The sequence below is a fragment of the Carica papaya genome, chromosome 8, assembly GCF_054855325.1.
Source record: "Carica papaya isolate Zhongbai chromosome 8, ASM5485532v1, whole genome shotgun sequence".
Taxonomy (NCBI): domain Eukaryota; kingdom Viridiplantae; phylum Streptophyta; class Magnoliopsida; order Brassicales; family Caricaceae; genus Carica; species Carica papaya.
In genome coordinates, this window is record NC_142316.1 from 34,584,508 (window position 1) to 34,608,426 (window position 23,919).

The following is a 23,919-nucleotide window of genomic DNA, read 5'->3' on the forward strand; positions in this document are numbered from 1 at the left end:
AAAAATGAGAAAATAATTTGAAAAATTGATTGCACGTTCTTTTTTTGGGCCGTGCTGGACAAAGAAACGCGGCGTTTTATTGGTGTGTTTTTTTGCGGAGAAATAGAAGCCAAGGAAAGAAAATGCAAGAGACCAGCGAAATCTTCTTTTTCCCGCATTAAGAAAAAAAAAAAAAAAAAACACAAGTATAATTAACAAGCGCCTGCCTGCTCGATTATAGTCGAGTAGCAGCAGCATCTTCATCTCCCCTTTCTTCTCGCCCTCATTAATGGCTTCACTGCAAGGCTCCTTTCCTGCGGTTTCTGCAGTTCGTTTGAGTTTCTCATCATCAGCATCATCATCATCATCCTCTTCTTATTTTTCTCAAGGGAGAGTTTCTCTCCCGAGGCTGCCGGAGATTGGCTGGAGGATATGCGGAGACCAGAAAATCACATGGAGGTCGGGGTGCGGAGCAATGGTTCAGCAAGCCGTACAAGGAACTCCGGCGGCTTACGCCAAGGAGATGGAGAGGCTCTCTGCTAAAGAATCACTTCTTCTCGCTGTGCGTCCAACAAAATTCTCATTCTAAAATCGATGGTCTTGAGTATTTATTCTGTGTTTCCGCGATGATTTTTATTAAACTTCTCTCAGTTGATACAGCATGCTTTCTTATTCTAAATTACATAACTGTTGCTAGATTTTTGGTCTAATTGGTTTACGAGGAAATGAGGGAACCTAGAATGAAAAGTATGACCAAGGATAGTTCCGTATGAGTCTCTTATTCCTCTCAGCTCACTGGTTTCGATAGCTTTTATGGGTATGAAATTAAGAGTCATTATAGTCATGTTTGATAACTATTCATAAAATTACCCCAGGGAATTTATTGAACTTTGAAATTTGGATTTGACTTTTCTTCATTTTGTGTAAAAATGATTTGATTAGTATTCATTTGCGTGAACTTTCGCTGTTCGGAAATTTCAAGCCCAAATCTGTGTATATTATGTGGAACTACTATTTCAGTTTAAGGATTCCGGGGGATTTGAGGCTTTGGTCACTGGAAAGACAACAGATATGCAGCGTATTGATGTCAATGAGAGGATAATAGGTCTTGAGCGGCTTAATTCAACGCCGAGACCAACCACGTAGGTGATTTATGTTCTTTCAAATTTTATTTTATTTAATGATTTTTAAAACGCTCCCATTGTTATATATTGTATTAGGCCTTTAATTGGTTTCTATAGCTTTCCAGGTCTCCCTATCTGGAAGGCCGATGGAGTTTTGAGTGGTTTGGACCTGGGAGCCCTGGATTATTTGCTGCTAGATTTATATTTGAGTGAGTGATGTTTATCGGATCTAATGTGATTTTTTTTTTGTTTAGAATGCAATGCTTAATATCCAGAATTTTATATTTTATTTAATTCTATAAAAAAAAGAAGAATCTAACACGATTCAATCTTGTGATGAGTCTTCTACTGTTTGGTTGATTTGACTGGCAACTAATATTGTGGCTTTGGACTTTCTTATTGTTTCAGGAGGTTTCCCTTAGCATTGGCAAATTTGTCAAAAATCGACATGGTGATTAGGGATGGGTATGCAAATGTTTGTGCAGACATCAAATTACTGTCCTCGGTAATTCTTTTCCCAAAGTTCGCTTCCTGTGGATTTCCATAAAAATGCATTTTGCATTTGAAGAAGCACTATTAAGATATGGAATTTGGACATAATTTTCAATTATGTGATAAACTTTTCAACTGATTTTTTATGCTACTCAGTCGTCAAGTTACAGCAGTATTACCAAGTTTTAGGTTTTGTATTAACCATGGCCTTCGGCCTAGATGTTCCTCTCCTTCTAAGTATTAGGTCTTGAACCAACCAAGCTTCAGTTTACTCTAACAGAAAGGGTAAGAAAGTGATTAGGTTCTGAATCAAATGAGTGTAGTCTACATTTATGTTTTATTGGGCTATCTAACCAAAAAATTAATGTCTCTAGTTCTTGGTTGCTGTTGAACTAGTCTTTATTTGGGATCATAACAAGTTTTTATTATGAATATATGGATGGTACTGAACTGACATTCTGTTTTGCATTGCGGCACTCTGGAGATTAATAGATAGTGAATTTCTGGGAAATATACAAGGATACTATAAAACTTGTGCAAACTTGGTGTTACTTGGAGGATATATTGGCTCGTGGGAGTTGGGCGATGAACAGCTCAGGCCATGATTCTTTGTTATACTTTATTAGATTTATAAATTGAAAAGGAGATTTTGGCGATTCTGAAGCAACATCTGTTCTTGAACACTTACATGACCCAGTTGAAGTTGCTTCTTTGAGAAATCTACTTCAGTGTACAAAATAACACGTACTAAACAATCATTTTAATGATGCTTTCCATAGAGTTGTTACGTACTCTTCAATTGATCTACTGTAAGATATGACTTCGGTGTGGTTATAGGATTTGTGTCTGACCCTTGAGGTTCATCATGTTGGATTTTTGGTGATCCATTCTAGAGGTTATGAGATGTAATAATGGAAACTTGACTGGCGATACTCTTAAACCCGAAACTGAAATAAAACACGAAGATGGAACTATTGGTTTCTTAATGTCTAAATCTTGAACCTTTCTATTCAATTGGTGCTTAATCAGTTGCCATTATGTTTTGCAGAGCCTAATCAGTTATGTTTTACTAATTAATATGAAACCTTTTCTTTTTTATTTTCAGTAGAAATATGAAACTGTTATCTTTTATATATTGGCTTTAAATTCCCTGTAGGTTTGTATTATCTTTGTTATCTTTAATGTCAAATGAATTTAAATACCAATGTCGAATTTTTATTGATTGTGTGTATTTTTTACTATAAATGTTTCCTAGTTAAAGACTGGTATCCATGTCCATGCTAAACACCCCTGCTTAAGCCCAAGCCGCATTGGAGTTAGACATGATATTTTGTATCACATATTGTATACTTCTTCTGCAATGCAGATTGTAAGAAATAATTCTAAGGATGTAGGTTGTTACTGTTCATATATGACAAATTACCTTGTGGCACATTTTAGTGATTTTGATTATTTTTTTTTTTCGTCCTGAAATGCAGATTGAAAACAAATTTACCCTAGCCACCAAGTTATCCATTGAGGGGCCACTAAGAATGAAAGAAGAGTACATTGAAGCAGTTCTTGAATCGCCAAAAGTTATTGAAGAAACAGTACCAGAACAGTTGAGAGGTGCATATGGTCAGGCAGTTACAGCACTGCAGCAGCTTCCAGTTGCTATTAGGGATGTGATGGCCAGTGGACTAAGGGTTCCCCTCGGTAAGAATTCCAATTTTTCACCATTATCAGAGATTTCTTCAAATTATCTCCTTTGAATAAAAATAAGTTCTTTTGTCAATCCTTATTCATTCACTAAGTATCTGGAGAACATGTTAGTCTGAAAAAGTGAAGGCTTCTTATTTCCTAGACAACCTGTTTCAGAATTTTCAGTGATTTATATGTCCCCTTTTTGGGGCAAATCATTTAGCTTTACTTGCTGCTTTACACTTTTAACAGTCATCAGAACTTGTTTTGAGGTGTCCGGAAATATTAGGAATTCTACTTTCTCCATAATAGATTTCTCTATTTTCTTTCTTTTATTTAAGTTAATTGAGAAAGGTAATTTTGTTAAATGTTTAAAGTCTCCTTTTCTTGTTCAGCGCTAGGGATGGTGAGGATTGCAAGTTATGCTTCAGAATAAATCCTCCAAGCGCATTATACTTTGGAAATATTAAAGTTTGAAAGTTAACCTAGTTTTTTCTTATCTTTCATATATAAGATATGAGGTATTTTGTCCAGGGATGTTCTTTTTTCCTCACTATTATTTTCTTGTCATTTATTATTATATTCTGGTTATCTTCTTAGGAATTGCCTGCCTTTAAATTTGCATGGTGCCCTAAGCATTTTAAAAATTTTAAACCTCCTTGTTAATGCCATGAGCTTGTGGAGATGAATATGGATGCATATCGATTTCTCTGTTCTCATTGCACTAGGGTTTCTTGGAAATATACATTTTCTGTTTGGTTGTGGTTGTGCTTATGCTGTCATATCCTGCTTGGATGTAAATTTCAAAAAAAAATATCCTGCTTGGATGTACACAACGAGTTATGGACATATTTTGAGGTATATTTGATTGTATAGAGAATGCACTTCCTTCTTATTACAGAAAATATCTATCATCACCACCTTCTGAGTTGGTGATCTACTATCAATTATATGACCATGTCTAATTTTTACTTTTATTATCATGCTGCTATTTGACAATGCCTGCTACTGCAATTGCCTATTTTCAGTGAATAATGGCCAAAAGAATAGAAACGTTTTTAAACAATTTCATGGATACAATGCTTAATTTGAATGCTTTCTGCATCCTTAAACGGTTTACACTTCAGAATTTACACAGAATCCTGCTCTTTGCATTCAGGTGGGAGTTTCCAGAGATTGTTCATGATTTCTTATCTCGATGATGAGATACTTGTAAGCTCATGACTGGAACTTTTGCCTTTCTTAATTCCAATTTAGTGTTCCCCTTATATATTTGATGGCTTCCAAGTTGTTTCAGTGGTTTCTATGTTGCACTAGATTGTGGCACATAGATAATGAATTCATGATTCCTTGATGCACTTGAATCTTTATTCGCTGTGGGTTAAGCCTAATACATGTCATTTCTCCTAATATTTACCATAATTATTCTTCATTCTAAATGTATTTTCATCGTCATAGCGAACCGGTATGATTTCGAACAAAATATACATGATATATGGAGTCTGTTTCACGTGTTGTCACAATGTTAAATATTAATTCTTCTTTTCTTTTGGGAGAACTTAGTACTTCCTCTGAAACCTTGAATTTGAAAAGTCTTATATAGACCATAATGCATTACAAATTGTTCTCCTTCTGACAAAACTGGAAATTTGAATGCTATGATGCAGATAATTAGAGATACTGCTGGAATGCCCGAAGTTCTAACAAGGTTGGATACACCATTATCTCCCGCTGCGGGGACTTTGACAGAGTATGAAAGCTAGAGATTCTTTTACATGTGGGAAGGCTTATTCTGCCCTCAAACTCTCCTGAAATTTAAAACAAAATGAAAGAATTAATGGTTTCATTTCATTTATCTATCCATCTATTGTTCTCATACATGTTGAGATGCATTCTTTTTATTTTTACTTCATTTAGTTGATAGTTTTACTGGCGTAAATGAGTTAACCAAAGAAAAGCATGGAATTTGGTGCTTGTTGGTAAAACACAGACGAAGGATACTCTATTGCTGGTAGGCCGTATTATCATTGAAGTAACACCTACTTTTTGAAGTTATTATCTCCAGTGCGTTCGCAAGCAACGTATCTTTATTTTTGTTGGTTGGACTTGGAAACCGTATACATTGCCTAGGTTCGTTATGTTACATGAATGCTCAATTTTCCTTTCTTGTGCTGATCCAAGCCTCGTTGCATAAAGGCCAGGTTCCTTGTGGTGACTTTTTCTTCAATTTTATCTTACTTCATGACCTCGTGTACAATTTTCCGACGAAAATGTAAATAGTTCTAACGAAAATTTAAAGGTGATTAGATATCCTCTCAGTCTATGAGAAATAATTTCTCTTGTGCACCTGAATATATTCTCTACGTGCAAAATGATCCTTTAGTTCTATTTCTTTTTTCTCTAGGTTCTGTTAACATCTGGGTGTCTCTGCATTTGTAGCTCCCTTCGGACTTTGCAGAAGCAGGTAGGTAAGACGATTGCTGTCTATCTTTAATCTAAAAGAAAAAGAATAGTCAAAGCATTCACTCTGCAAGTATTGTATATGTAAATACTTGACTAATTAGAGTTTTCTTTTCCATTTCCGCAATTTTCCCTTATAATATTATCTAAATTGATGACATCTCATACTACTTGTATCATCAGTCGGTGATTTTGGATTTGATGGCAGACAAAACCTACCCACTTCAAAAAAATTCACAGACTTTAAAAATAAAGTCTTGCTTATATAGCATTTAACCTATGAATGAACTTTCACAAGCTTAGGAGCAACACTGACATTCGATTGAGAAAGGCTATTTGTGATATATTCTTTTAGTATATGACCATATTGGGAAAAGATCATTTGTTACGAAAATGTTTATCCGAAATTTTACAGTGTCTTATATATCTGTTGTATCGTCTTACTAATCTTCATAAAATTATCAGTAAGGATTTAATATAATATTGTTTAGAATTCTATTCAATATTTATCATCATGCAGGTTTGGACTCCACATGACCTTCAGATAATAGGTATTACTTACCATATTTTGTGTTATTTCAAAAAAAAAAAATTAAATTTAGAATATATGATGTTGCTGTCTCACTCACTTCCCTTTTTGAGGTATGCCTTTGGACTTGTTCAAGTTCTTCTTCCACATCTTCAATGGATGATCCTTGCGAAGATCATGAGATTCATTACACAAAATTATGAATTGATTTCTTTTTTTTTTTTTTGCAAATTTCTCAAAGAAAAGAAAGAAAATTGAAATGGGTTTGCCCATTTGCTAAAAAGAATTAATTAAAAAAAAAAAACAAAACAAAATGCCAAGGATAGAATTAGTTGTGTAATAATTGAAGAGTAGATGCAATTTGCAAAATGTAATCTCATCCATCATCCTCATTAACTTTAAATTTGTGAATAGGTAGTTTAGTCGAGTCTTCCCTACCGACCAAATATTAATATCTGCAATTTGAGAATAAAGTTTACCAAAAACGTTGACTCCGGGGTACAAACCCAGGGTCAAATATTGAATCCTAATGCTTGGCCCTTGTATACATGTATTGCTTTGCTATGTAGTTCATCAAATGCTCTTGATCCTAATTCATACCCCACTAATTTTGATGGGTACCGTACCAATTTTTTCTAATTAATTAATCTGACATTTGAATGTGTGTGTGTGGGTGTGTATATATATATATATATATACCATACGCATATACACAGGCCTATTCTTTTGAATTATATACACACATTATATGTAATATTAAAAGAGTAATCTAATGTAAACAAGACAAAGGTGAATGTGAAATTTGGGAGACTTTTGGATACACACATGTCTACCTGTCAATACATAATCCAATAGGGATATATATACATATCATAAAAGTAATTTCCTCGAAACATATATTTATATATATATATATATATATATATAGAATATTGAGAGAAAAGTAATAAGGTAAATTAAACCAAAAAATAAATGACACAGTTTTGCATGGTCATACTTGTCTAGGTTCCTAAATAGTATCACCACAGAGGGGTATATATATATATATATTACAATATATTTAATATTATATATATAAGAGATCCAGAGAGATACCCCCACAGATAAGACTAAGAAGACTGCTAACATCCAAAAAGAGAGAAGCAAAATACTTCTTTAATTAATAAATAACATATTAGAATAATAGATTTCGGTTGTAGTAATTACATAAGAATGGAGGAAATATACGTATATGCGTGTGTATGTGTGTGTGTATAGAATTAATATACAGAATCAACAATATTGAATTTCTCTGCAAAAAGAACAGTCATGTAAGTTGATCCCTTGTATTTACAGCAGAGAAATTAAGAAAAACAACACATGATAATTAGAACAGAGAGCAGCAGCTATCCTACAGATGTCAAGAAATTAAATAAATTCTGTGAGAAAATTAAAAAACATTCTTGAAAATTAGGAAATGAAGACGAAGGAAATAAAAATACAGTAATTAGCTGAGACCGTACGTCGTCGTTTCCGTCGATAATCGTTAATCCATCAAGCAAGTTGATGAGTTTCTTCAGAAGTAGCATATTGAATGTGATTATTATGATGATGATGATGATGAGCACTGGCATGATCCGTAGGAAACAAAGGGAACTGATCACCAAGCTCTTGAATGAATCCATCCAAGTCCGCAAAATCATTCAAAAACCCACCTGATGAATTCTGATGATCATCATCATAATGATGATTATGACTGCTGCCCCACACCATCATCCGATCACCATTGTCATCGTCATGATCATCTTCCTCCTTAACCCTCTGGTGTGTAGTACCAAAATTCCCAACAACATTCAACCCATTTCTAAGCTGTTCCATTTTTCTGCTAACCGTGGCTGGTTCTTGTTGATGATGATGGTCTTGTCTCCTTCTGCACAACCTTGGCTTCTTCATATTGCGGACCTTGAGGTGATCGGCGGTGGGTTTTCCGGTGAGTCTCTGAACGAGCTCTCTGAAGTTTGCGACGTCGGTCTTGATGATCTCCGGTGCAAATATGTGAATTATGCGTATTTTCGGCTTTGTTTTTGATATTGTCTGTGAGTTCTTGTGCAATCCCACTGCAGCCGCTGATGAACTGCAAGTTTGTTTCTTCATGATGTCCTCCATGGAAATTAAGCAACTGCAGAAAGAGAGAGAGAGAGAGAGAGGAAGAGAGAGAGTTGAATATTTTGCTTGAAGGAAAAAGAAAGTTGATGATTATGTATATATATATATATATATATATATATATATACACCGTAGGCATTGCCGCAGTGATGATACGCGCACACACATGTATATATATATGTATGTATGTATATAAAACAACAAGCTGAACCTGTCGAGGGGATTATTATTTGATGGATGAGATTAGTAAATTCTTATATATTATAAGAAATGCAAAAGAGTCAACAGGGTAAGAGAGACACATAATGGACGACTAATTTTATTTTATATTTCGTATACTTTTAAATTTGAAAGACTATATAAATTTTATGACTATAATTATACTCAATTTGAAGTTGTAATGACCAAAACCACCCTCAATATAAACTCAATTTGGCACATCTTGCAAATTAATAAACTACATGCTTTCCCACTTTCCTTAGATAGTTGTATAATCATTTATTTATTGATTCCTTTCATCTTTGACACTTGTCATATAAACTTCTCTATTACCTATACATATATATATATATATATACATATATATATGTTCGTGCGTATATGTATGTATTCGTTTGTACGTGTGTGTGTGTGTGTGTGTGTAAGATGGGTGGGATCGATTTGCTAAAGTTGAGGGAATAGAGTTAAGAAATTGCTCAAAAGGGAATTATATTTTGAGAATATATATATATATATACACATATGAGAATTTTATGTAATTTTGAAAATACCCTTCTCCTTCATCATATTTATTAATTAAAAATAATTCAGAATATAATTTGTATATAATTTCGCGTGAAATTAAAATACTGAATTTAATTAAATAATTGATTAAATAAAACGCGAAATTAAATAAATATGAAAGAATTACTTTGAATGCGCGTAGGTATCATGGTCTGCATTAACGACAACCGTACAAATTCCGCGTAGCAGATACACTCCCGACCCAAAACGGCACCTAACGCCGTCTCCCTCCCTCGCTTTATATTTCTAGTTTTGTAATTTTTCAAAGAAAAAAAAAAAAAAGTCAAATATCAATGTATCTCTCGTACGGGCATTTAACATATACGTACAAATACATTTTATACGCATATACATATAAATTACTCTCTGTACGTATATATATATATATATATATATAGTTTCGTTTTTTTTCGTTTGTCTCTATGCACTTATTTTATTTATATATAAATATAATCATGACCTTTTTTAGAAAAATGACAAATATAATCATATGACTAATTGAAATCTATCAATGCCGGTTGATATAAATATATATGTATGTATGTATATAATTAAATTGTACCATAATTAATTAATTCATAGCTTATATATATATATATATATTGAGGTAGCTTTCGTGACCCAAGAAACATAAGCACTAATTGATTTCCAAAATTCAATTACTTCCCATACGCAATTTTGTTAAACATAGCAAGAAATCCTTATAGTATATTATAGAGAATCATATATATATACACACACAGAGAAAAAGTCTTATATATATATATATATATATATTGAGAAGTTAATGTATAGAATTAAAAAGACAATAAATTGGAACCGGCTTTAACGTCTATTGGCTCTTTATATTTATATATAACGTGGATGATACTCAAAAATGTATTACCATATACGTTTACATATATATATATATATATATATATACATGTGTGTGTGTGTAATATAGTAGTCAGTAGAATTTGTCTGCCTATATATACAGTGGAATATTCATAACTTATAAGGACTCTTAAACATTCCCCATAAGGAAAAAGTACTTCTAAACATTATTATTATTATATATCGCACATAAATATATTGTGTGTATATACCAAATTAATTCTAATTTTCCTCTTATCTAAATTATAAACGTGGATACCCACATATATGTGTGTGTGTGTGTGTGTGTGTGTATATGTATATATATATGAGTAGATTATGAAGATCGAGCCCGAAGATGGAAGGAAAAACGTTGTACGTGTAACGTGCATATTTATATACATATAGTTTTCTACATAAGTAAATAGGAATGGGATTTTATATTTCAAGTATTTTTTTTCATAATTTTTTTTTTATTTTTAAATTAATTAAAATTTTATGTAATATAAAAAAAAAAGATATTTGCTCAAGGGATTATTGGTGGAGAGCATGACAAGCCGGCACAGAAAAAATAAATAAATAAAATATAAAATATTTATAAGAAAAGCAACAACTCGGCAACTCAGCGAACTGCCTCCCAGTTTTGTGTCAGAGAGAAATAGTGACCGTTGGATGTGCACGTGAAGCGGAGATTCGACGAGATACGAAAGATTTTTGGAGGATTGGGGAGGGGGTGGGGCCTACGGACGTTTTAGTCTGAGTACACACACGAGTCTTGTGCTGGCTGGGCCTGGGCCGGCCCACCCCGAACACCTGCCACGTGGCGAATGCTTTGCGCACTGCGCACCTGACACGTACGAACCGTGACGCAACGAGTTCCAACCAACACGAAGCGGGAGTGTGTGAGGGCCCACCCTGATGACGTGGTTCCCACTTAAAACTCTCGCCACGGGGGTAAGAGCTAGCTGGGATTCTGCCTACTCTCCTCCGTCACGTACTTCTCGCCCTTAATTTTTAAAATTAATATTTTTAATTTAATCTTAAAATAATCCGTTTAAATATAAACACTAATTATATAAGTCGCATATATAAACTTTTGTCCACGTCCATACCGCATAAACATGCATAACGTAACATAACATAACATAACAAATGATTTGGGAATTATAGTAAGTAAATCAGGTGGTTGGAGATGTATCTTGGGATATCTTAACAGTGGGTGTGTTCTAGAATATCGAATTGTATATACTATATATGTTGTTTCCGTATCTCTGTGTGTGTATGTGTATATATATATATATAATGTACGTCTGTAATCTTGAAAAGTAAGAAGATGAGAAGACCTTGACTTGTAAATGTCAAGGATTATTTACCTACTCTAAACATATTACTTCCAAGAGAAACGGTGCATGTTGCTCTTTTTTTATTGATAATGTTGGAACACAATCAATCCAGACCCACAGAAGATGAGCCCACACGAAGAATATGTAGACCAGACGGGTTGCAGTAACACACAAATGTGCTCCAAAATTATATATATATATATATATATATGTTTATACGTATTCGTTAGGGTTTAAAAAGATACGATTGCATGTAAATAAGGTGTAGATACACAAATATACTTTAACCTAGATATAAATAATCGCTACCAAAGTGTTGGAATCACCTTAAACAATAGAACAAAAGAAACCAAAGAAACCCTAGTGGGATCTCTGTTGTTCTTATGTAGATACACACGCACACACACATACAATCTTAGCTTTACATCTATAGAGAGGATCTTGTGTTACACAATTGTAAAATGTATATATATATATATGTATATAATAATATTATTTAGTCATTTACTCTTGTAATCTCTCTTCTACACGAACAAGATTAAAATGAAAGCGAGAGGACAAATACGTTGTAAATGGTCCAAACAAGTCTTTTTTTGTATGAATTGTAAAGCAACGTATATAATACAAAATAAAATAATTGACAAGGTGTCGGTCAATTTTGGTTCTTCATGTATATTTATTCAACCCACGTGCTTCCTATTATGTGAAAGCAAAAAATCTTAAGATACGTAATGTTTTTATTATTATTATTATTTATTTTAATAATTAAGCACTAAAATTAAAATTTTAAATTTTAAACAAAAAATAATTATGTTAATTAACTCATTAATCATTTATTGGTAGTTTGGTACTTTTTATCATTCTGTATAAAAAGTAAATTCAAGTAGTAGATTGAGATTCCGGTATTTTCGATAAAAAATTGTTGATTATGATACCATTAATTATGATCTAATTACATATTGTGATAATTGTTTGAGTTAAATACAAAGCTGAAATTAGTTCGTGAGATATCTTTACCCGATTGACTCGAGCAACAAAACCTTTCGAATGGGAAAAAGCCAACAAAGTTTTGAGACAAGTAATTGAGGGAGTTTTGGGTGATTGATAAATTTGGTAGGTGAGCAAACTCTTAGGGATTATTTACTTAAATTAATTTATATTTTATTTTTAATTAATTAATTAATTTTATCGTTTTTATTTGATAAAATATATAAATCTGTTTGTTTCAACGAGTGGAGTTAAAATATAAATAAAAAAAAGAATTGTGGAATCCATTTGGAAATTTATTCCAACTCCATCTTCGTACGTTCTGAAATAATTACTAGGTCTCATCTTTGATAGGCCCAAAACCAGTGGTTTGCGTATCCAGTATCCATCAGTTTTGGATACTACTGGTGCTTTTTCTTTTTCTTTTTGGGCCACACCCAAAGATCCAATTTACCCAACTGCTCCTGAAGATCTGTTTTGACAACCACTAAACTCACAAGAGGTCTCTCTCCCTGCTTAATCTACTTGGAGAAGAAGATACGTGGAATACAAATAGCGCATTGTTATTTCGTATTATTTTTCTCTCTTTCCTTTAAAGACTACAACGTTTAAATGGGAGGCCTGAGTATATTTTTTTTTTAATGAGAGGAAAACAAAAAAAAGGTGGACTTGGAGGATACGCATACACATCTTGCCAGCACCCCTTTTTACCCATAGCGACTTTGGAGGCATACTTTTCATTCATTGAAATAATTGACGGAGAAAAGTAACAGTTGAATGTCTTCATGACACCAATGGCATTACGATCTCGGTTAAACCACGTCGTCACATGCCAAATTTCCAATCAAGAATAAAAACCCAAAACCAGGACTGAAACCCAGATCGACACTTTTGTTTTTTTTTTTTTGGTTCAAACTACACCCTTCAAAAAAAAACTAATGCTTGTGTATTATTTCTACCACAATTAGCCCCCCTGAAAAAATTATTGCAAGACAGCTTCAATTCCAAGGAAACAAGACAACCTAAAAGTACTACTAGCAGGTACCCAAATTACTAAATAATATCTCTATTGAATGGACCTTCCCATCACCTGCACAAATCATCAGATCTTGTTTCTGTACCAGTATATGCCACTGTTCTGGTCACCTTCGTCTGGCTCAACGTAAATACACTCCTTTGCCTCTCTCCACATTGCCTTGTAGAATGGAGTCCCGTCGAACTGATAATATTCTCCCAATACCGGTTTTATCGCCTTTGTGGCCTCCATGGCGTGGTAGTGAGGCATTGTTGAGAACAAATGATGAGCCACGTGTGTATCTGTGATGTTGTGGAAGATCTTGTTCAGAACTCCGTAGTCTCTATCTACGGTGGCAAGAGCTCCTCTGAACCAATCCCACTCTGAAGAATTATAGTGTGGCAATGAAGGATGAGTGTGCTGCAAGTATGTGATCAATACAAGGAATGCATTCACGACCAGCACCGGTCCCCCGTAAACACAGAACACCCAAGCAAACCCTTTTGCTGCTGCAAGACAGAAAAGCCCATAACAGACAGCGAGAATACCAGCATCAGAGATGTATATTTGGAGGCGTTCCCGATCGGAGTAGATAGGGCCATAAGGATCAAAATGACAAGCAAACCGATCATAAGGCCTGCCAGAAACGTTAAATGCTAGATAAAGAGGCCAGCCAAGAGTGAGTGTGATGGTAAGACCAAGGAGTCGGCCTGGTGGGTTATTAAGGTACTTGAAATACCATCGGATACTTGATTTCTGCTTTGGAACAAAAACCTCATCCCTCTCAAGAGAGCCTGTATTGGAATGATGACGGCGATGGCTGTACTTCCATGAAAAATAAGGGACAAGTAAACAAGAATGAAGGATAAGACCAACCGTGTCATCAAGCCACTGATAGTCACTGAAGGAATGGTGGCCGCACTCGTGCGCTATAACCCAAACGCCGGTAAGGATGCAGCCTTGGAGAGCCCAGTAGATAGGCCACGCCACAAAAGAGAGAGGATGAGGAAGGAGATGGATGTAGCTGGTTGCGACATAGTAGAGGAGGGAGGCAATGACAAGATCGTAGACCACGTAAGAGAATGAGCGCACAACAGAGCGTTTGAAGCAGTGAGGTGGGATTGCTTTCTTAAGCTGACTCAGTGTGAACGGAGGCTTTGAATAAGGAACACGCTTCAGGGTGTCAAATTCTGACTTCCTCTGTGTTGTGGGTACGGACATTCGGCCTCCTGCACCCATCGTTTCCCTACCTGACTGTCAGGAAAAGAGAAAATCGACGTAAATCATGTTGTTTTATCTAAATTTTCTAATAAACTTAAGATTTAAATTTCTATTCTAATTACATTCTCATAATTATTTTATAAAATTTAAATTTAAATCAAATTCAACATAAAAATATATCATATAGCCACAAAGAACTGAAAATCCACGCAAAACAAAAATCTAATTAAACTAACAAAACAACACCAGTAAGGATAAATTAGCAATCTAATTACATTCTCATAATTATTTTATAAAGTTTAAATTTAAATCAATTTCAACATAAAAATATATCATATAGCCGCAAAGAACTGAAAATCCAGGCAAAACAAAAATCTAATTAAACTAACAAAACAACACCAGTAAGGATAAATTCGTAATCTACATCCAAAACCAATCCTACAATAGAAGTTCTAATTTTGAAATCTTAAAACAAATACACTTCATTAAGCAAATTCCCATGCTTGAAGTGTAAAATTCAATTGACACGAGTGCCCCATGTGGGCTTTCTAAGCCCGAATCCGACGCCTTGTTACATACCCTGCTCAGCAATAATTTTAAAACGACAAAATACGAAATGTAAGGTAAAAAAAAGGCAGATTGACAATTGACATGGAAATATATTATGCAATTGACTAAAGCGATTTTCGGCTATCAAAGTTGAAGGCAGATTGTCGGTGAACAGATGTTTCAGAGCTTCAAAGATAGAGACAAGCGGCTCTAATATTGAACAAACCAGGAAACTGTCCAATCAGATTTTGATTAACCAAGTTGCTCGACCTGTCAGCTTTCCCGCGCAACGAGAGAGAGAAAAAGTGATTATACAAAATAATGAGTAGATATCCACTAAGGGAAGAAAGGAAATGCCATTTGCACATGTCGTGTGAGGTTGACCAGGGAGGACTATATAAGGTGGGTACCGCTCCAAAAACAAGGTTAAGGTCATGATTGGAGTGCACCCACACCTCCCGCGTTTGTTTGTTTATTCATTTACTTGTTTTAGCTTCTAACCAGCCATACAGAATCCTAATACGCCACAAAACAACTGATCTGACAGAATACTGGATTTGATTTTATAACTTCACGAAAAGGAAAATAACCCCAAACAGTAGGATGTTCTATTTTACAAGGAAATTTCAAACATCCCACGTAAGGTGAATTTCTAAGAACATGAACTAAATTGACAACATAGACTAAAAAGATCATCAAGTATCTAATAAACTTAAACATGGAAAGGAAGTTGTGTTTTAAAAAAAGTAGCAGTTTGTGTGAGACACTCAGTTAACTTTTCTGATTGAAAGTTAACTTAAATGGACCAGATTGATTAACATTTTTTAACGATTAATAAAAAGGCTGTCTTCTCTGCCCTACACAATACATAGTTAATGACGACGCCAACCACCATTCCAGAAGAAAATGAAAGAGGACAGACAATGCTCTTCCACTGGAAATGAAGGGAATCAACGTCGCCAATGGAAGACGACAGCGCAAACACCCATCTGCAAGCTCACGTGACACGAACCACGAGATGCAAACTTATTATGAAGAAAGTAAAGAAGAAAACGACACAACAGCCAGACCGATGGAACGACGCAAGTGACAACCTATTTGAGAAGGGACCATTTCAACCGTGGGGTGCCCATGCAGTCATACACATGATCGAACTATTGAAAATTAGTACGACCGCGTCAACCGAGAGGGTGTACGACCCCAAAGCAAACTTTAGCCACAAAATCAATCACGTTCATGTACCTTGCTGAAGAGAGAACCAATATCAAGAATTTCCACGTGATTGGGCAAGTGACACAGTCTGTACATCATTTTAATTATATATATGTATACCTAAAATTATTTAATAACAATTAAAAACAAAAACTACAACTTGTTGCTCATATCCATAAGAATAGACGAAAATACTAACCGCACATCCAAGAGGTAATTCTATTAATACAAAAAAGTGATAATTTTACTAATCTGTTTTGAAAACGAGGTTATAGACAGTCTACTATTAAATTATAAATTTTCATAATTTTACTAACCCATCCAAAATTTTCAACAAAAGTTTTATTACCTCATCCATTAACAAAAAAATCATGGCTCAAAATAGTATCATTTGTTGAAAACTCTTTTTAAAACATTCTTCTCCGGAGAAAAAAAGGAGATCACCACCGCCTTATATTTGTACTAGAATAACCACTATTTATATTCCACGCATCCTATGGCATACAATAATTTCATATGGTCAAATATTTAATGAGTTTTTATCACGAGTGCGCGCCGAAAGTACTTTTTCTCCCAAAAATTAAATTAATATATTTGTTTCTTTATAACATTGCATAAATAAACCCGTTATAATGACAAATCTATAATATATATATATATATATAAAGTCCTTTTTGATCCAAATAGGTTATATTTTAAGGGAATCAAACCTTTAATCTGAACTCTCAGAAGAGCATAAAATATCAGCAAGAGCACTTAGAAGAGGGAATCTACCGGGAGCATAAAGTTATTAATATTCTTATACCACAAAAAGGTAAAAGATTCTGACCTTAGGGAAAATAACCAGTCAGATGAAAACATTTTCTTACCAGCATTAAATCAAAATTATAAATTACTGTTCTAAAAACAATATTTTATAGACTTTTAAGAAAGAACCAAGAAATCCGGAGAGGAAAACAAAGCCAGCCGAAAAGCTAGACGGCTCACGCAGACCGAAGAGCCGACCGCTAGACCAGTCAATTAGACTGTGCCTTTCGTCATAACGACCGGACGCTCAAATTAAGAATTTCTTTTATATTTTCCAAAACAGGTATATATGCAATTAACAAAAGAAACCATTATTTAATCATTTCATACACATGTACCATTAAACAAATTAAGATATAAAATGGTTGTCAAGAACCAAATTCCAAAACATGGAAAGGTAATGCAATGGCTTGGAATCAAATCAGGAACAAGAATCCAGAAAATTAAATATCGTAGGATTCACAACTTAACATTAAAAAATTCACGATAAGAAACAAATAAACTAAAAAAAAGGAGCAAACTCGGGAAAATAAACAGACTCAGGCAAGAAAAAACAGCAGACAGTTTCATGCAATGCCAGTAGCTAATATACCAGAAGCGAGAAGAAAAATTTTGAAGGAAAGTTGATGAACAGAAATTCATCCATAAGAGATTCAGAATAAATTAAGATAAATCTGTGACTGTGCGGATCCAGATTATAAAACTAAAATGCGTTTGAGATCGACAGAATATGCATAAAGTGAGCACCAGATCCGAACAATGGAAGCAAAAATTTTGGGGATGTATAAAAACATTAAAACGATACATAGCATTTTTCCCGGTTTTAGGCGAAAAGATAATCAGTAAAGAAACAACTTGCAATTTTCACTCAAAACTTACCTACAGAGGCGCCAAAATATACAAATCTAAGCTCAGGTTAGGGCCGAAAACCGCATGTAGAACCTCGGACAAAGAAGATCTCAAAACACAACTCTCATGAACAGAAACCGACAGATGACTTCTAAATCTAATTCAAATTTAGGCTCAAAGGGCGAAAATCCATCGTAAAAAGACAAAATGTGAGCGGAACATCAAACAGAGTCAAGGAAAAACGGCAAATGTCTAAATCTAGCTTAAATTAGGTCACCAGAGCAACAAGCAATCATAAGACCTCAACGTTTGAGTGGAAAAAGCGAAGAACATTTCCAAAATCCGAAACAGATTTGTCGAAAATCATCTCGAATGTATAGAAAATGACGATGAATATACAGCAGTACCTTGGAAAGAGAAAAGCTTCACCGAACAGAACGCAAATGCCTCTCCCCCGTATCCGGTCTCTCCCCTTCGTTATCTCTCTCTCTCTCTCTCTCTTTCTCTCTCTCTCTCTCTCTCTTCGTGTGGCCGTTTAGGCGCCGGCCCTTCTCCTAGAACTGCTGCAGAGCTCCGAATTTAAGCTCGCCATTCCCTCCTTCCCATGGGACCTACCAGATATCAACATGTCGCTTGGACGTGCTATTCCTCAGCTTTATTCCACGTGGAACGCAATCATTGGATGGTCGTACTTGCCTTGCGTGACCCATATCAACGCTTAGCCTCTCGCTCCTAACTGAATCTCATCTCATCCCAGCCGTTGGTTTCCTGCGTTTCCGTGCTTCAATCAACGGTTCAAATCGGATCCTCTCCTCGTGAAAATATCTAAGCCGAATCACGTGCCTCGCAGATTCGCATAATTGTATTTGGACAAAAAAACCCCTTTATTTTAATGGCGTCAGGTCAGGTACGAGAGAGAGAGAGAGAGATGATACGTCTCTGAGCCGCTGTCTGCTGTGCCAGACCACCGAACCAACTAGCAATCCGAAGGCACCGTGAAATACACGTATCTTACAGTTACCGCTGTGTATTTACTGGGATTTGTCGTATTTCGTCTATATTTTACAATTAAAAAATCATTTTTAACTAGCTGCAACGAATTTAATGCTTAATAAATATATAAATTAAATTTCATTTTTAATACTATTGTTTACATTGTTACTTTTCAAATAGTTAATATTTAATATTTATCTTCGTATACAATATATATTATGATTAATATTAATAAATATACTTATTTTTTATTTCAAAAAATGGTATTTTTTATATTTGTTATATATGTATCTATTATTTTTAAATTTTATTAAAAATATATTAATAAACTTATATTAACATTACTAACAATTAAACACATACTTATAGTTCATAGATAAACAAAAATAATTCATTTAAATACCTAATTGTAACGTCCGTTTCTTTTTTATTTCTAATAATGTAGTTTACAACAAATCCATGATCAAATATAGAAATTTCGTTTCAAATCAGTCATGCACATAGAAACACTATTATCATCTATTGTTCAAAGTCAAGATAGACCTGCAATCATACATATAACATCACGTGAAATATAATCATATACACTATCAATAGACATACTATTTATTCTACTACTAATTTTTACACATTCAATTCTGTCAATAAAGATCCTTGTTCTGTTGCTCTATACGCTAGGCTCGGGAACTAACAATTTCGATCCCGACTCTATTCCTACATCATATGTGAATAATAGAGAGTGAGTTCATATAATTTAGTACAGTAAAAATTAAGTTTACAAATATGATATGCACAAATATGAAACTCGGTATTTCTATATGTACCCCATCACCCAACTTAAGTCCTACCTTATTATCCCTATGGGACTACACAGGACTAAAACGTACCCCCCAGTATCTTAAATATCATGCATACCATGTGTGACCGTCTCCCAACGTCACCCCAGGCGTACCAATATTCTCACCCGTCATCAGTATCGGCGACCACCAATAACTCACCTACCTCTCGACCCCTAATAGGCCACACACACACACAGATACCATTATTTTTCATCACCAATATCGGCGACCAAACTCCTTCCGGTCGGAGTCCTCCGACCATCACCACTATTGGCAATCAACTTACTTTTTATAGGTAACGACAACCAATATCGGTGTCCCTCAATGCTACCAACTCAACACAATATCATCATGTCCTTGCATAAGACACGCACTAACATTTAACACACTCACACCTGTAATGTTCCCTTGCTAACTATCACATTTACAGCAACTATACCAACATATATACAGCTCATACTCTCACACCACACAGCTACACCACTCATCCCCTCTCCCTACACAAAGACACCCCCACACCTCTATTTCGACACTTCATTCCCACGGTCTATGGCCTCCCTTTCCTCCTCCTAAATTTTCTACATCCATACACACTACTTCCTCCTTTACACATATCCACCTCACTCACCAAATCCCTTATTCTCTCCCCCTCCACGGCCTACTCTAGATACTCCACTCTCAAATCCCGAAATCACCTTTCTCTCCTCCCGTGGTCCCCTCTGCAAACCTCCATTCGTACTCATACAACAGCTCCTCCCTCTCACGAACCTCACTCACACACTACACATCTCCCTTTTTCTTCTCCCGCAGCCCTCCCCCCCCCCCTCCCCCCCCTCAATACACCTCTATTCACACTCACCAATTCCTCTCCCTCACAGCCCGCACTCACAAATACTGTACTCCTTCCTTTATCTCCTCATACGGCCTAACCTCCTCCATGCGCCCCCACTCACACACAACATCTCCTCTCCCTCACAAACCGCACTCACACACACCGCACTCCTTCATTTCTCTCCCCCCGTGGCCTAGCCTCCTCCATACGCCCCCGCTCACACATAACATCTCCCTCTCCCTCACAGCCCGCACTCACACACACCGTACTCCTTCATTTCTCTCCTCCCGCGGCCCAGCTTCCTCCATATGCCCCCGCTCACACACCACATCTCCTCTCCCTCACAGACCACACTCATACATACCGCACTCATTCATTTTTCTCCTCCCGTAGCCTAGTCTCCTCCATGGGCCCCTGCTCACACACCACATCTCCTCTCCCTCACAGACCACACTCACACACACCGCACTTCTTTTTTTCTCTCATCCCGCAGCCTGGTCTCCTTCATGCGCCCCTGCTCACACACGACCTCACCTCTCCCTCACAGACCTCTCTCCCACGCCACACTTGTTCTTCTTTCTCCTTCCGCGGTCTCCTCCGCACACCTCCACTCACACTCACACCAACTCCTCCACCTATGGCAAGTTTTCAAATCCACATCAACTAAAATGAAACTTAAAATTACCGTACCTCCCATTTCCATCTTCCTTCCTTCCGCTGATCGCACCGTCACCGTCCTCTTTCTTCTTCTCTCTCCCTTCTCGTTCCTCCCCTCTCCGGCTCCTCTCTCTCTCTCTTTCTCGAACCTTCTATTCCTTCCCCGCTCTCTCTCTTCTCTGTTTTCTCTTTTCTTTATTTCTTTTTCCTCCCCGCCCTCTCTCTTCTCTGTTTCTCTTTCCTTTTTTTTTTCTCTTTTTCTTTCCTATTTTTTTTCTTTTCTTTCCCTTCTCTGATTTATACTTCACCTGCCTCTCAAAACGTCGTCGTTTCCCTCTTTTTCCCCCTTTTTTTTCTTTTTTCTTTTTTTTTCAGTTACTACATAATTGTAGTTCATTTTAACTATATTTTAATAAAACATTAATTAATTAATTAATTTTATTAGTTAGTTAATTTACTCTTATTAGGGAACTGTAGTAATAGTATTATATTATTCCTATGAATTCAAACATTTATATATATATATATATATTTGAATTTCAGCAATAAAACAATGATTTTGTAATAGTGCCTTTAATAAATTGTTATTAAAATTGATTTTTAAAATTACTCATTTAAAACGAGATTTCATCATCGTCACTTCACATAAATGTAATGAAATTATGATTGTTGAAAAGAAGAAAGATAGATACATATAAAATGTAAATACAAAGTTTATTTGAATAAAAATAAATATATAATTATTATTTTTTAAAAAAATTTGTAAAAAGGTACTTTATAAATTTAAATAAGAAAAACAATTAACGAATCAACCTCTATTTCAATTTAAATTTTAATTTTTTAGTACACAAGATATAAAATAATAATGAAAAATAATTACTCGAAAATTTTTAAAAAGATATCATATTAGCTATATTGTCATAATGAACCTAATAAAAAATTCAGTATTATTAACTTTATATGATAACTCATTATTCATATTATTGTATAAAATAAACGAAACTTCCTATTATTAACTTTATATGATAATTTATTATTCATATTATTATATAAAATAAACAAAACTTCCGTAGTATTAACTTTATATGATAATTCTTATTCATATTATTATATTAAAGTAAACAAGGCATAATACACTTGTATTGGACAACGATCATTCATTTTATTTGATTTATAATTTTTAATTTCTTAAATACACGAACATTAAAAAAAATATTTATTATTTTTTTATAACATTATATGTAAATATCCATAACTTAAATAAAAATAAATTTATAAATTAAATGTGAAAGCGATTAATAGAGTTAAATTTTACATTCCCTACACAATAATTTTAAATACTCAATAGGATTACAAAAATATCTTTTATAAAAAAAAACGGTAATTAAGAAAATAAAACGAAAAACGAATAATTAAGTATTATAGGACAACATTCACTAGCACTTAAAGAAAGTCCGAATAGTGAATTACTTACAACTTTTTTTCTGATCGGGATCTGAATCTTGATCCTCTTGATTTGAAATAGTTAATGAAATTGTGAGATACACTAAACTAGTAAAAATGTCACATTAATCACAAATACGGAAACTGAAATTTGGTAAAAATCATATAAATAACTAATTGAGCTATTGTTTTATTTAAATACATTTAAACTTGAAAACGTTTGTTTAATACTTAGCATAACGAATTTTTCAAACACAACTTATGATTGATATTTACCGTAACATATTTTCTAAAAACAATCTATGAAAACCTATATCTATATTACTTTTCAATTTCATGCATTAAAGAATAAGAGATGATAACTTTTATTTCTTACCTGCTTTGTAATACTCAGGCCCGATATTTAGTTCGAAATTAATTTTAATATTAAAAAAGGTAAAAAAAATCTATTTTTAAAATTAATAAATTTTAATTTAATGTAAAATTATGGAAAAAAAATAGGTTAAGAACGAAATTGAAAACAATTTTGGAAAAATAAGTGAAAATTTGGGTTCGGATGATATATTTAAAAGAAAAATAAAAAATTAGAGGTCAGGACACAATTAATCAAAATTTTGCCACGTAGGACCGTCCAGTCAACAATATCGATGAACTGGAGCGTGCTCCGTGGCAAGGCAGGCTGACTCGATGCCACATAGGAGGCTACATTAGCGACCCGCGTGCCCCGTAATCAAACGACCCAGAAGTGTTATCGCGTGCGTGGACGGTTCAGATTTGTTCCCTCCTCAGATGCGATCGGACGGTCACAATCAAACGAGATGAACGGTCCATATTTATTCCATCTTTAAACGCGATCGGACGATCAATATCAAATCACGATAAACGGTCCAGATTCATTTCCTATTTAAATGAGATCAGATGGTAAGACAAAACACGATGAACGGCCTAGATTAACGCAAAATGTATATAAATATTTCGCATCACACTGAAACCAAACCCTAGCCATTAGTCCACCACCAAAGGAGAAGAACTAGTCACTAGAGAAATGAGCTGATTGACAACCGTCATCGTGCCAGAGCCACCTCTGACAGCCAAAAGAAGTTTACTGAAAAAAAAAATACACGG

At 34.7% G+C, this 23,919-nt stretch overlaps 3 protein-coding genes across 9 annotated transcripts; 1 reads left to right on the forward strand and 2 right to left on the reverse strand.

Moving 5' to 3' along the window:
* The first annotated feature begins 130 nt into the window (after positions 1–130).
* LOC110811746 (Plastid-lipid associated protein PAP / fibrillin family protein) lies at positions 131–5,153 on the forward strand. 4 transcript variants are annotated; one of them, XM_022038309.2, is made up of 7 exons: positions 134–541; positions 1,000–1,121; positions 1,229–1,312; positions 1,512–1,608; positions 3,074–3,290; positions 4,435–4,487; positions 4,943–5,153. In XM_022038309.2, exons 1-7 carry the CDS (start codon positions 269–271, stop codon positions 5,036–5,038), a joined length of 942 nt encoding a protein of 313 aa, XP_021894001.1. In that variant the 5' UTR covers positions 134–268; the 3' UTR covers positions 5,039–5,153. The 4 variants fall into 4 exon arrangements, with proteins under 4 accessions (XP_088065647.1, XP_088065648.1, XP_021894001.1 ...); XM_088209521.1 differs by lacking the exon at positions 1,229–1,312 and having other exon boundaries at positions 131–541; XM_088209522.1 differs by lacking the exons at positions 4,435–4,487; positions 4,943–5,153 and adding an exon at positions 3,671–4,426 and having other exon boundaries at positions 133–541.
* A 2,376-nt stretch (positions 5,154–7,529) lies between these two features.
* On the reverse strand, positions 7,530–8,489 carry LOC110811698 (VQ motif-containing protein). Its single transcript, XM_022038259.2, has one exon. It carries the CDS (start codon positions 8,407–8,409, stop codon positions 7,798–7,800), a length of 612 nt encoding a protein of 203 aa, XP_021893951.2. The 5' UTR covers positions 8,410–8,489; the 3' UTR covers positions 7,530–7,797.
* A 4,609-nt stretch (positions 8,490–13,098) lies between these two features.
* FAD2 (fatty acid desaturase 2) lies at positions 13,099–18,609 on the reverse strand. Of its 4 annotated transcripts, none has more exons than XM_022038239.2 (3): positions 18,438–18,609; positions 18,061–18,123; positions 13,099–14,642 (listed from the first exon to the last, which is right to left on the reverse strand). In XM_022038239.2, exon 3 carries the CDS (start codon positions 14,629–14,631, stop codon positions 13,480–13,482), a length of 1,152 nt encoding a protein of 383 aa, XP_021893931.1. In that variant the 5' UTR covers positions 14,632–14,642; positions 18,061–18,123; positions 18,438–18,609; the 3' UTR covers positions 13,099–13,479. The 4 variants fall into 4 exon arrangements, with proteins under 4 accessions (XP_021893931.1, XP_021893929.1, XP_021893930.1 ...); XM_022038237.2 differs by having other exon boundaries at positions 13,099–14,646; XM_022038238.2 differs by lacking the exon at positions 18,061–18,123.
* Between the last annotated feature and the right edge of the window lie 5,310 nt (positions 18,610–23,919).

What these genes read in the sequence shown, in the direction of transcription:
- LOC110811746 (XM_022038309.2), top strand. Translation starts at nt 269, where the DNA reads ATGGCTTCACTGCAAGGCTCCTTTCCTGCGGTTTCTGCAGTTCGTTTG. An exon ending in TCAACGCCGAGACCAACCAC is followed by an intron (nt 1,122 to 1,228) that starts GTAGGTGATTTA and finishes ATAGCTTTCCAG; the next exon opens with GTCTCCCTATCTGGAAGGCC. An exon ending in ATCTCGATGATGAGATACTT is followed by an intron (nt 4,488 to 4,942) that starts GTAAGCTCATGA and finishes GCTATGATGCAG; the next exon opens with ATAATTAGAGATACTGCTGG.
- LOC110811698 (XM_022038259.2), bottom strand. Translation starts at nt 8,409, where the DNA reads ATGGAGGACATCATGAAGAAACAAACTTGCAGTTCATCAGCGGCTGCA.
- FAD2 (XM_022038238.2), bottom strand. Translation starts at nt 14,631, where the DNA reads ATGGGTGCAGGAGGCCGAATGTCCGTACCCACAACACAGAGGAAGTCA.